Genomic DNA, 12,711 nt, shown 5'->3' on the forward strand with positions numbered 1-12,711 from the left:
TGGCCATGTAAAAAGATGGCTGCACGGCTCGCTAGTTAAGCCTATGATCCCAGGGCTCTTGTTCACAATATACTCATCCTGAACATCCTTTCTACAATACTGCTAACTGTTATAGGATGCAGTTGTAGAAGAGTAATTATTTGTAATCCTGTTATTTGTATCTGGTCTCGCCCAAATGAGGATGGGCTTTGAGTCTGGGTTGTCGAAAGGGAAAAACTTACTGAGACAACATGAGGAAGGATCCTTATGACAGTCACCTCTGGCTTCCTCCTCAGGAACCTAAATATAAATCTACATCTGGATTTGTGCAAAGCTGATTTGTGGCCACGTCTATTGTTAAGTCCTGTGCAGTCTGAGTGTGGGGTGGTGGTGTCTTGAAGTTCAAGATTGCGGTTCTTTTAGTTTTGTTATTGGAATTGATGGTTTGAGAGAGCAGCAAGAATTGTAGTTTAGGACAGCAGTTAGTCTGTGGTGGTCCCTTGTGTACACTTGGAAGCAAGAGGGTGGTAAACGCATGCTTTTCTCTCACACACACTAACGCAAATTTCCCCATCCTCCTCCTTCAGTGGCAGGGAGGCAGTTCCCATTGCTGGGCAGGAAGTGTTCTGACTTGCTGCTTGAGGTCTTTGTGAGGCAGACAGGAATGCTGGCGCTCCACATTCGCCTCGGAGGGTGTGGAGGGAGCACTGCCTCAGTCTCTACGACCATTTGCACCACAGGTTTGGTGTGTCTCTCTCTCCTCTTTTTACACTTTTTTTCTTCTTTCTTCTGCTCACCTTTTTTAAACTTGCTGTCTTTTCTCTCATGTTTCGACTTAAGGGGGAAATGTGCTCATGGGTGGGGTTTATTTTTTTCCCTTTTTTCTTGCTTTACTGGCAGCTAGTCTGCTCACCACAACTGGAACATTGAGCTGTTTTCTTTCTGAACTCGTTTGCTGTCAGCAGCTCTAAAAGAACAAAGAGCAAAAGGCTGTGTTGTGCTGTGCCGTTCATTGTTTTCATTGTTCTTTCCTTGGCTTACGGCTGTTGGGACACTGTGGAGAGCGCACACAGATATCCCGCTTCGTCTGTCAGCTTTAGTCCTGTGTGTGCGCGCTTGTCTGCCTCAAGTGTTTTAATTAATAATGTATAATGTTTTAATGACTCCAGGCCCTCATGCTGTTTCATGTATGAAAGCAGCAAATCTATAGGATCTAAATTTGTTTTTTTGTGTGTTTTTTTTAAACTTCTCTCTCACATTCATGTGAAATGAGCCATGTTTTTTTTTTTTTTTTTTTAAATAACTCATTTGAGGGGGAAAAAACAAACAAACTTCATTCAAATCAGAGCACCACGGCTCAATTACGTATTCTCTCTCGCAGATTGCTGTTTTGAAACGAATTCACTGCAGTAGGAGGAAGGGATCTGGAGCAGCTGTTTGTTGCAGGACAGCAGCGCTGCTTTAGGTGGAGTGTCTGAGATGTTGCTCTGTTGTGGGATCAGACAGACCTTGTAACATCTTGTGGTGAATATAAGATGAAGGCTCCCTTATATTCTGTCAAAGCTGATCTATAGTCCGATTTAACCCAGAAAGATTAAGCTCAATGTGAACAAGGCTGGACCAGCACATATTGTAAACACAACTTTTGTCCTATTATTTTTGTTTGATACTGTGTGTAGGATGGAGCCAATTAAGGATGGCTTGTTTTTGTTCTCATAGAAGAGCGAGGAGTGACAGCCATTGTGATGGGTGTGTGCAAGTCCACCTCTGTTACTCCGCCCGCTGTGGTGTTGAGTCATTGCTGACAAACTGGGTAGTTTAATGTGTCCTGTGGCTCAGCTTGGTTTCTTCAGATCTGTAACCACAAATGCAGGATTAGTTTTCTAGTTTTGTTTGAAAAACCTTGTTTTTAAGAGTGAATCTGACCTGAATAAAACAAATCCTGTGAATGCATTTCTGAAGCTTCTGTAATTGGAGTGGTGTCCGTCCGTCCCCCCCCCCCCCCCCACACACACACACAGTGCAGTCAGAAGTGTAATGAAGCGTTATAAATAAGATTAAGGACAAAACTGACTGCATTTAAGGACAGGCTCCCAACTGACCTGTTGTCATAGAGCAGGACTCAAGGGTCAATTACATCACAAATACACTTTTCTGACTTGTCATAGATGTTATGTCCCTTTTTTTTATTTTCCTCCAAATTAATTTTTTTAAACGTTTCTCCACTTTAAACAATTACAGTTTGACTTCAAGTGGTTGTGAATAAATTTTTGTACTTAATTGGGAAATTCAGTTTTTTTTTGTTTTATTAGTTATTTTTAGCTATAGCAAAAATATTTATCACTGATCTGTTTTTAACAATACAACACTTGTTTGCAAATTTAAATATCATGCGTCAAAGAAATGCCTTTGAGAATTATGGTTTTATATCATGGAAGATGCAGGCTTATTTTTGATTGGAAGATTTTTTTTTACATTGAAGAAATATAGACTTGGAATGTAAAGTCTTTAGTAAATTTTTATTTATTTTTTTTTTTTTAAGAAAAGTATGTTCCATAACTAGGTAAATGATTTTCAATAATAAATAATTAGGGATTTAGTGAAATGTATTGTGTGGCGATACAAATTTGACCATTTGAATTGATGAAATAAATGACTTGTGATTTGTGACTTCAGAGGCTGCGTAATTTTAGTTTTTCTAGCTGAAATTGTGTTTAGACAGCAGAGAATGCAATAACGTAATGGTGGGAATACACATGGTTTCACACAATCCCGAAGTAACGCAGCTCTAATGCCACAAAATGGCTCGAAAATGGGGAAGGGTTGTGTGATTGACTGTACAAATAGTTAACAAGACGACAATTTTTTTTTCTCCTAAACAGACTGCTGAAATCTAAAGTAAAGAGAAGAAAATGAAGGCAGTAGAAATGTTCATAAGTTTAAGGAAAGGCCTGTTGTTTAACTTTTTTTAATAAAAGGAATGTTTTAGTTAAGCTTATATTTTACCCATATTTGCAAAGGCTGGAGTAAATGACTGTTGGTTCAGAAAATGGTGTGTGGGTTTTTATTTTTATTTAATTTTAATTTTATTTTATTTTTCAATTTAACAAAAGGCTTATGTTTTTAACGAATAGGATTTTTTTTTGGGGGGGGGGGGGGAGGAACTAACACACACCAAAAAAAAAAAATCCACTTGTGAATTAAGAACCTTGAATTGAAATGAGAGTTGAGTGAATCATTGCTATGATGATAAATTATAATAATTCTACTACAGTAGAATAATCATCTGGCAACCTTGATCATGTTTGTCTATTCTGTTCTTAGGAAATGTACATAACTTTTTTTTTTTTGAGCTTCTTAAAAGTTGTTTGAGCCAGTTGTCTTGCTGCAAAGAAAAAAAAATGAAGCTGCAGGTCTCCTCTGATTGTTGGATCTGCAGTGGTGACGTAACCAAACTGCAGCCTGTATCCCTGAATAGGTTGCAGTTTTGGTATTTCATGGTCTCATCAGATAGCCATTGATACATTTGTTAGCTCCGATAACATCAGAATGAAAGGTTTTGCATGCAATGGTATGATCTTGCTCTTTTCTCCAAATGAAGACACATGCTGTGATCTTTATTTGCATGCTCAACAATTCTTTGCATTTCATGCAAAGTAAGTGGTACCGTATTCTGCACGTGATGGTGTGTTAAGGAATCAATTGGTCTTGGAAGTGAATAGTGTCTCTGTTCTGCATCTATTCTGTTCTATCTATTGTGTCTATTTTCTGAATAGTGTCTTATTCTGCATATCTCTGTGTGTGTGTGTGTGTGTGTGTGTGTGTGTGTGTGTGTGTGTCCCAACAGAAAAAAAGGCACATTGTTGGAGTGAGGAAGGTACAGGCTGTTCTCCAGGGAGATGGCAGCGAAGATATCCAAAGAAGAGCTGGAGGAGCTGCGTGAAGCCTTCGGGAAAGTCGGTGAGTGGTCTTCCTGTTGTTCTGCTGGTTCAGCCAGAAATCTGCATGCTAATCAGAAACTGTAAATCTCCTGGAGTGAAAAGCTCTCAGCTTCCCTTTTCATTCAACCTGAAAGTCAATCGTGAATGTTTTGCAATTGAAACTTTTTCACAGAAGAAGGTCTGCGGATTTTATTATTTTGGAATTTCTACGATGTTTTGTCTTGTTTCAAGGCTGGAGCCAGCGAGGTTTCACTTCAAGGCTCATCTTGCGAGTTAGACACTTCATAATAGAATTTGGTGTGTCTCCAATGACATCTGTCAACAGTGCATTATGCTTACCCAGAGTAATGAAATACTTTGTCACGTGTAGGAATAATTTGTTTTACAATGAACGTTTTTTTGACTTTTTTTAAACAAGTATTTAGAGATCGCCATGTGAGAACATGCCATGTGTGTATTTAGAGAACATGCCATGTGAACCATGTATAGTTCTAATTGACTATAATTTTAATTAGAAAGTAGGATAGCTTATTTCTTTTTGCTGTAATTTTTCACTCACCTCTCCACTGCCTATCACTACTTTTTGATTTATGTGTTGAGTATAGTAGTAGGTAGACTGTGTGCTCATTTGAAATAACCTGTGTGGGGAAGAAAAAATTCTATGGCTAGCTTTTCCCAACAGATAAGCTAGCCATAGAAAATTACGTCTAATGTTTACAGAGTGAGATCATATTCCAACACGATCTCACTATGAATATTTGTAACGTTAGCTAACTTAAGTGTGTGTCTGAAGACATCACTCCCCCCCCCCCCCCAAAAAATAAATAAATAAATAAATAAATAAATAAATAATGGTAGGGGAAACGCTGCATAAGGGTTTTGTATGAAGACAGGTATGTTTGTTTATAACATGCAGCTTTCCTGGAATTACGACTGGACAGACATAAACTAAAACCTTAGAATCAGTTGAGGACAGTTGGTTAGAAACATCAACATGGATGAAAAGTTAACCCTCCATAAATTTAGTGGCAGCAGGTTAGAGTCAGGCTATAAAAAGTTAATGTTTCATCATGTCCTTGACTATGCACATCGTGATATCACATGAAATATGAATATGCATATTATGCTGCTGGTTATAATGTCAGGCATTTGGCTTGTGTGAAATGAAGCTCTGTCCATGTCTTAATGTACATCATAGGGTGCGCTGGATTCGTCAAGGGCCAAGGATTCCAGGGATACCAAGTTTTTGAAAATCGGACCAACGGTTCAAAAGTTACAAACAGAAATGAACCAGCGACTTAGAGCTGCGGACGCAATTCTGATTGGCCGCCATGGCCCCACGCTTACAAAATTCTGAACACCGGGTAATTGCCTTGTGCAGCTGAGTCCAAAGGTGCCATCTACCAAGTTTGGGAGAAATGGGTCAAAAATAGAGGGAGGAGAAGCATTTTAAGTGATTTTCACAAAATATTTTCACATAATTTGATGTCAAGAAGAAATGAAACAGCATTTTGCTTTGTTAGAGCTGTAAAAAAGGAAATGGGTGGTGTGAATATAGCGGAGAGGATGCATGGCTTGTAATTTGGTCATTGAAAAACTGTGTTTACTGTCTTAAAATGAACTAACACAAATTCAGATCTGAAACCAATAGTTATTGTACCCCTTGTTACTTTGAGCCATTCAAAACAATTTATGAATTCTTTGTGTTTTTAATGACAAAATGCATAGTGACATCTCCTAAATCTATTACACATGCCAGGATCTATGAATATATCTGAACATGCAATTTGGAAATGCTCCCATGACCCCTGCCGTCTTGAATGTCTTCAAACTCTCTAATTTAGCAGGTTGGCTTTGCCAGTCAAATTAAGGGGGGGGGGATTAAATTATGATTTCAGTGCGATGTTGCATCATTTGAAACAACTATGAAACTGTGATCATAATCAGCAATCCAAGAGGAGATAACCATTTAAAATTCAGATTAACAGTGACTTTTGTCACTGTTAACAGTGACAGTTGGCTAAAATTGAGTGTCTTATCCAGGGAACAGAGATCGTCACAGGTATGAGTTTGGTTGGCTTGAGAAATACCTGCATCATTCTGATGGTTTTCAAATGGCATAATGCTCTCGGGCAATACACAGCCTACAGGTCTCTTTCTACTTGTCCTAGAATATACTCCCTTCACTTTTACTGGATGAGAGGGCAGAGCTGCTCCAGTCATTGACCAAAAACGGTGGGGAAATAGCCGAATAACATTAGTCCCTTTCCAAAAAAAAAAAAAGCCCCCACACTTCCAAAAAACACTGTCAGGGGCTGTGAGCAGAAGTTAGCACTGTAATGTGAAAGGAATTTAGTTAGCGTTAACTATGTTGAGTAGTGTGTTATTCCCTCTGTAAATAAAGAATTAACTATGCACTCTGACCATAAATACTTCCATGTGTTTCTGTGTCTGGGATTTTGATTACATCAATCGAGACATGGATGAGCCGCAGCAGTCGCAATAAACTTTGATGCCAGTATTTGCATTTATTTCTTTAAAGTCAGTCTGTTTCATAATTTACAAAATACAGAAAAGTGTTTTTCGAGGCATTTTAATTGCCTTGTGGTGAAAAATAAAAACTAAACATTGCATTGGTTTCTAGTGCTGACCATGAGTTTCCAATCCAGTATTGCAGCATTTCTCCTCAGCAAACATAAGAGCCTTATTCCAAGCCCCTGTTAAGTAAAGACGGAACTGTGCTTTTTAAATGTTTATGCATTGTGAGCAAAAACATAACATTCTGTTTATTTTCCTTCACTGAGGCTTTAAAAAAAATTTCACCTGAACTAATTAAGGTATAGCTTTTTTTTTTTTTTTTTTTTTTTTTTTTTTGGTTCTTGCCAAATATGTTCTCACCAAATATGGTCTCCTCCTGTATTGGTCACTAAGTAATATTAGCAGTGATGAAATTAGCAAGACCAGCTTTCAGTTTAACCTCTACCGATTAGAATTGTAGATTTAGCTAGGTGTCCAACTGCATCCACATTGATTTTGTAATTTCTGCTTTTAGAGCGTGCTGGAATTTGCTACAGTGGACTTAAGCCAATATAAGTCTAATTCTAATGGTGTGTGGGTGTTTTTATTTTTCTTTTTGTGCCTAGACACATGATTTTAAAGCTCATAGGCAATGGATTTAATTTTATGCACATTTGAAACTTTATATGTTAAAAAACCCTCTGTAATTTTCTTCTGGTCCCAAGAAGTATTGTTAATAAGTAATTAAAATAAGTTGGCGCGAATCGTGGTGAATTTCGGTTCGGCTGTTTTCGTGACCGCTCGGCGCGTGACGTCATTTAAGACAAACAAACCGCTCAAGTTGAGTCCACTTCCGTTTACTTACATTGCCGTTCGGCTTGAGTGCAGACGTGCGTTCAGGAATTTCCAAAGAAAAACCATGCCTTGTTGTGCAGTGAACTGGAACAACGGGACCAATTCAGGAAGAAGTTTTTACCTTTTTCCGAGAGAGGAGAAGAGGAAAATGACCTTTAATCTTTCAATAGGAAGGCTCCTAGCAGAGAAGTCTGCTGAGTAAAGATGGAAGCTAACCCTAGATGTTTTAATCTATACTTTACAGTGTAGCATTTTACTTGGGTTTAAAGGTCATAGGCAATGGTCGGAGGTGAAACATGGAATATCAGCTTTATTGTCGAAGAACGACCCAAAAAGCGAACTCAATCTTCCTGGTGTCTAATTTGCACCCTAAAATTGAATAAAACGGTTAAAATATACTGTGTTGTCCGATTTCCGAAGGTTTGTTTACATCTCACTTGTGCACACGTTCACCGCCAGGGGACCGTCATCATGACGTCATTTAAGCCGAACAGACTGGGAGCAGGTCTATGTTTACTTGCGAATCAAGCACATGTCTACGGACTTTGGTCGTGAAAGGTTGTGTAAAATGTCTGAAAGCGATAGCAATTTTGAAGTAGGAACTCTTCAAATTAAGTATCGAGAGGTGAAAGCATGTGTGTGAACCTATGGCCGTTGCGAAGCAATCAGTTAATGTGACTCACTGGTTTGACCGCGCGGCCTCGGAATCGGACAGCAACTCGGCCGACTCCAATCGCGGTGACCCCGGACCACAACAAGACTCGCGCCCAAACAATTTATCCTGGTAGTTATGATAAATTCTTGCTTTCGCTGTAATACTAAATAAGAGCCCTTCTGAAGAATAATTAAACTGCCCTCCCTAGTGGATATAGGTAACGATTACTTGACAGTGCGCTGGTAGGCCACATTAGCCTGCCATCTGCGGCATTATACCATTTTATAGCCTACTCCTAAGCGAGGAAATATCCCTTTGTCTCATTTCCACAATGATTGTACAGGATCCGTCAGGATTCTTGACTTGTCAATTGCAAGTAAAGGTAAAAATGTTTACCTCCAATCTTCTCCTTTTTGCTTGAGCGTTGCTGGTCCGTTTCTTCTTTGACTGTTTGCTTTTTTTTTTTTTTTCCTCCATGCGCACAATCTACTCTGTCCACCTTGTTTCTTTTGGAAAAAGCCAACCCTCTCGCTCTGCCTCTTCTCCTCTTTCGAAAAAAGCCAACCTACTTGCTCTGCCTCTTCTCCTTTTTCGGAAAAAGCCAGTCCTCTCGCTCCGCCTCTTCTCCTCTTCCAGAAAAAGCCAATGCACTCTCTCTGCCTCTTCTCCTCTCGGGAAAGGGTAAAAACTTCTTCCTGAACCGGTCCTGTTGTTACAGTTCACTGCACAACAGGATCCCTCAGGATTCTTGTCTTGTCAATTGCAAGCAAAAGTAAAAATGTTTATCTCCAATCTTCTCCTTTTTGCTTGAGCGTTGCTGGTCCATTTCTTCTTTGACTGCTTGATTTTGTTTCACACGCACAATCCCCTCTTTCCGCCTCTTCTCCTCTTTCGGGAAAAAAACAACCCTCTGGATTCACGCACACAATCCACTCTCTCTGCCTCGTCTCCTCTTTCGGAAAAAGCCAATCCACTTGCTCCACCTTCTCCTTTTTCAGAAAAAGCCAACCTTCTCGCTCTGCCTCTTCTCCTTTTTTGGAAAAAGCCAATCCTCTCGCTCCGCCTCTTCCGGAAAAAGCCAATCCATTCTGTCTGCCTCTTTTCCTCTCTCGGAAAAAGGTAAAAACTTCTTCCTGAATTGGTCCTGTTACAGTTCACTGCACAACAAAAAGGCATGTTTTTTCTTTGGAAATTCCTGAACGCACGTCTGCACTCAATCCGAATGGCAATGTAAGTAAACGGAAGTGGACTCAACTCAAACGGTTTGTTTGTCTTAAATGATGTCACGCGCCGAGTGGTCACGAAAATAGCCGAACAGAAATTCACTGTGAGCCACGCCAACTTATTTTAATTACTTATTAACAATACTACTTGGGACCAGAAGAAAATTACTGAGGGTTTTTTAACATATAAAGTTTCAAATATGCATAAAACTTAAAACCGTTGCCTATGAACTTTTAAGGCTATAGATGGTCCTGTGTTGACCTTATTCTGGTGTGAGTGGACACATGATCACTTGAAATCATCCCAGGAGACGTGGCTTCATTAAAGTTGCTTCACTTCCTCCTCTGCTGCATTGGGAGTTGGAACAGCTTGTTAACTGAAGAGCAAAATCAAGGGTTTTGTAATTGCATTTGGTTAGATCCTACTAATGAACTGACTCTCAAACCCTGTCATAAATACAAATTAATTCCACATGATACTATCTGTAGTGCCTTTTTTTTTTTTTTTTTAGCTTAACATGATAAATTGTGCCTGAATGATCCTGTCCTACAGATCTGGACAGTAATGGCTACATCAATGACTACGAGCTCCACGACCTGTTCAAAGAGGCCAACCTGCCACTTCCTGGGTACAAAGTCCGTGAGATCATCCAGAAGCTGATGACTGAGGGGGATAAAGACAAGGACAACAAGATCAGCTTTGATGAATTCGTTTCGGTGAGTAACTTGAACATATTTTTATTTATTTATTTAAATAAATAAACTATGCTTAAGGTGAAATTTAGTCATATGTAATAATAATTATCTTCAAGCAGTTGATATTATCTGAAGTCTCTGGCAGATTCGTTTATGCGCAGAGGGATGACTGTTAAGTCCTTGATCAGCAGAGTCAGCAGATGCTTTAAACTAATCCCACTGAAACCCAAAATGGCTTTTGGATTTGACTGTATTTTGAACTCGAGGAAATATGGCAGAAAATATTTGCCATGGTCCTCATTTTCTATGTTTGTATCAGATAAAATCCTAAACTTCATGGACTTTAATCTTGCATTATATTGTATGTAGTAACTCTTGGCAATCAAGGACCATTTTAACTGAAAATTTGCCAGTTCAGACCTCAGTGTTTTTCACCATGCAGAGATTTGTCTCGCTGTTGTCTGAATAGATTCAATACACTTGTTTATATTCAGACATTTTATAGTTTGTAGTCCACATTCATGCATATTTGACATTCTTGGGCCTCGTTTATCAATCTTAAAGTTGTTTTGAGTGATTTGATGAACCAAACCGAGCAAAACATTTTTGCCAGATTTATAAAAGCTTTGGTAACACTTTTTTTTTTTTTTTTACATGCACGCATACACACACTTCCTCACCTCTAGTCACCCATGAAATACCAAGCATGTTCATGGCACATCTGATGTTTAGTGACCTGCAGAAAACCCAAACCACAAAAACAGACCTGAAAACAACACACCGATTTACTAATTGTTGAACACAGCGTCCTTTAAATCTTCCAATAATGCAACGCAGCCTTGCTAGCACTTTGGCTGCCATAGACACACACCAGCTCTACCTTGTGTTATAGGGCTTTGTGGGGGTGGGTTATTTATTTATTGGTCTGTGTGTGGGGGGGGGCTGTCAAACAGCTCATCTTGTAGTTAATCTTAATTTATGAATTTTTTATTTTCTTTCAAGTAATGTGAATAATGTGAATGTGCCATCTAAATAGGATTCTGAGTTTTATAAGAAACTCTGGTACTGGTTAGAGGAAATGTGCAGTCACTCACTTTTGAGTCATCACCATTATTTTAGTGCAGAATTTCTAAGCAGAGATGACTGCATATCAGTGTGACCCTCCATCTTGTGAAATGGGCAATTTGCTTCCTCTAGGCTTCTTGACCTGTGAAGCTGAATGGAGATTTTACTTGTCAATGTCCCAGTGTTTGTTTACTCTGCTGGGACAGTCAGTAGGGTGGGGAGGGAAGATTATATTGCAGTTGCTGTCAGCACAGTTTAACGGTTTCCATTTGGAACTGAGAGGGTCCATGCTGATTGCTCTGGCATGGCAAAACAAAGTGTATCTGTACTTTTGGCTGTGTAATTTTGAAAGGGTCACACAGAGGCTATGGAATGTCAGTAATTTTGGAGTACAAACGAAGCACACACTTGCATCGCTTTTTAATTATAAACTTTTTTTTTTTCTTTTCCTGCAGGTCTTCCAGGAGCTTAAAAGTAGTGATATTGCAAAGACCTTCCGCAATGCTATCAACAAGAAAGAAGGCATCCTGGCCATTGGGGGCACGTCAGAACTGTCCAGTGCAGGCACACAACACTCGTACTCGGGTGGGTTTAAAAAAAAAAAGGCTTATTTATTTTTTAAATCAATAAAACTAAGCAGACTTGTTTATACCGAATACTACACTTATGCTGCAATATTGCATAACTAACTTGGATCTATAACTTCATGTGACGTTTCGATTTGAGTTAACAGCTGAGCACTAAAGTTAAACTGTGTCTCTTGGAACATAATGTTTCTTTGGCAGAGCTGAAAAGGAGTGCCTTCTTGTGTGTCCTCTTGTCTTAATTTTTTTTCTTCCTTGTCTTGTGTGATTTCAGAGGAGGAAAGGTTTGCATTTGTGAACTGGATCAATTCTGCACTGGAAAAAGACCCGGACTGCAAGCACGTGCTGCCCATGAACCCCAACACAAACGACCTCTTCAAGGCTGTAGGTGATGGCGTCGTGTTGTGGTGAGTCCGGATAGACAATTTTAATTGCTGGGTTTCAGTCACGTGACTTTTCTTAGTGATTTTTACCAGAAGTGAAATAGCTGATGGTCTAAACGGCTGCCGTAGTACAAACAATTAGTGATAACTTATCAGAGTATGCTCGTAATCTAGAAGCCACTGCTTGCTTTAGATATATTTAGAAGATTGCTATGTGCAATGGAATCGACCCCTACAGTCTGGGAATGAAGGATTTGTCATACGATCTTGAAAACTACCCTTCAGTCGAGTTCCCCAACATCTCGAACTTTCTGGTGTTGCAGACATCCTTCACTGCAAAACAAATGAAAGTGTGGAAGAGTATGGAGGTTTACAACTTTTTTTTTTTTGTATGTGGCTGGGTAAAGGACCTCGGTATCAAGTCGGTGCCAAATGAATCCTGTCTTGTTTTTGCCCATGTATGTAGTGTATGTATTTTTAACCTTTTCATTTGCGTCTTTACAACAAAGCGCTGCAAGTCGAAGTGTAGACAAACCGTTTGCTTGATTCTCACTTGTGTTCACTCTTATCTCTCAGCTAAAGATATTCACAAAGATCATCAGAAACCCCTTTAAAGACCTGGATCTTAGTTAAACAAGATGAAGAAGTGATCATGGTGCATTGTAACTGTATGGCTGGGTAAAAATTTTGTCGTGACCTTCATGCATATGGATTTTGTGAGGAGTAAATAAACAGCTGGGGATTTGAGCACTCTGACCTTTTAAAAAAAAAAAAAAAGTACCATAAAATAACAGCAAGAAAAGTACTTAAACA

At 39.2% G+C, this 12,711-nt stretch overlaps 1 protein-coding gene across 4 annotated transcripts in view; it reads left to right on the forward strand.

Annotated features, from left to right (window-relative positions):
- The window catches only part of pls3 (plastin 3 (T isoform)), a 100,018-nt gene that overhangs the window by 69,213 nt on the left and 18,094 nt on the right, over window positions 1-12,711 (forward strand). For 2 of the 4 annotated variants that reach the window (XM_060927500.1, XM_060927498.1), the window contains exons 2-5: window positions 3,827-3,939; window positions 9,724-9,887; window positions 11,387-11,516; window positions 11,790-11,922. In XM_060927500.1, the coding sequence (XP_060783483.1) occupies window positions 3,879-3,939; window positions 9,724-9,887; window positions 11,387-11,516; window positions 11,790-11,922 (488 nt within the window). In that variant the 5' untranslated portion in view covers window positions 3,827-3,878. Of the gene's footprint in view, window positions 1-566; window positions 725-3,826; window positions 3,940-9,723; window positions 9,888-11,386; window positions 11,517-11,789; window positions 11,923-12,711 lie in introns of those variants that run through there. The other 2 variants (XM_060927496.1, XM_060927499.1) reach the window with 2 other exon arrangements.

This window comes from Neoarius graeffei, chromosome 8 (assembly GCF_027579695.1).
Source record: "Neoarius graeffei isolate fNeoGra1 chromosome 8, fNeoGra1.pri, whole genome shotgun sequence".
NCBI classification, from domain to species: Eukaryota; Metazoa; Chordata; class Actinopteri; order Siluriformes; family Ariidae; genus Neoarius; species Neoarius graeffei.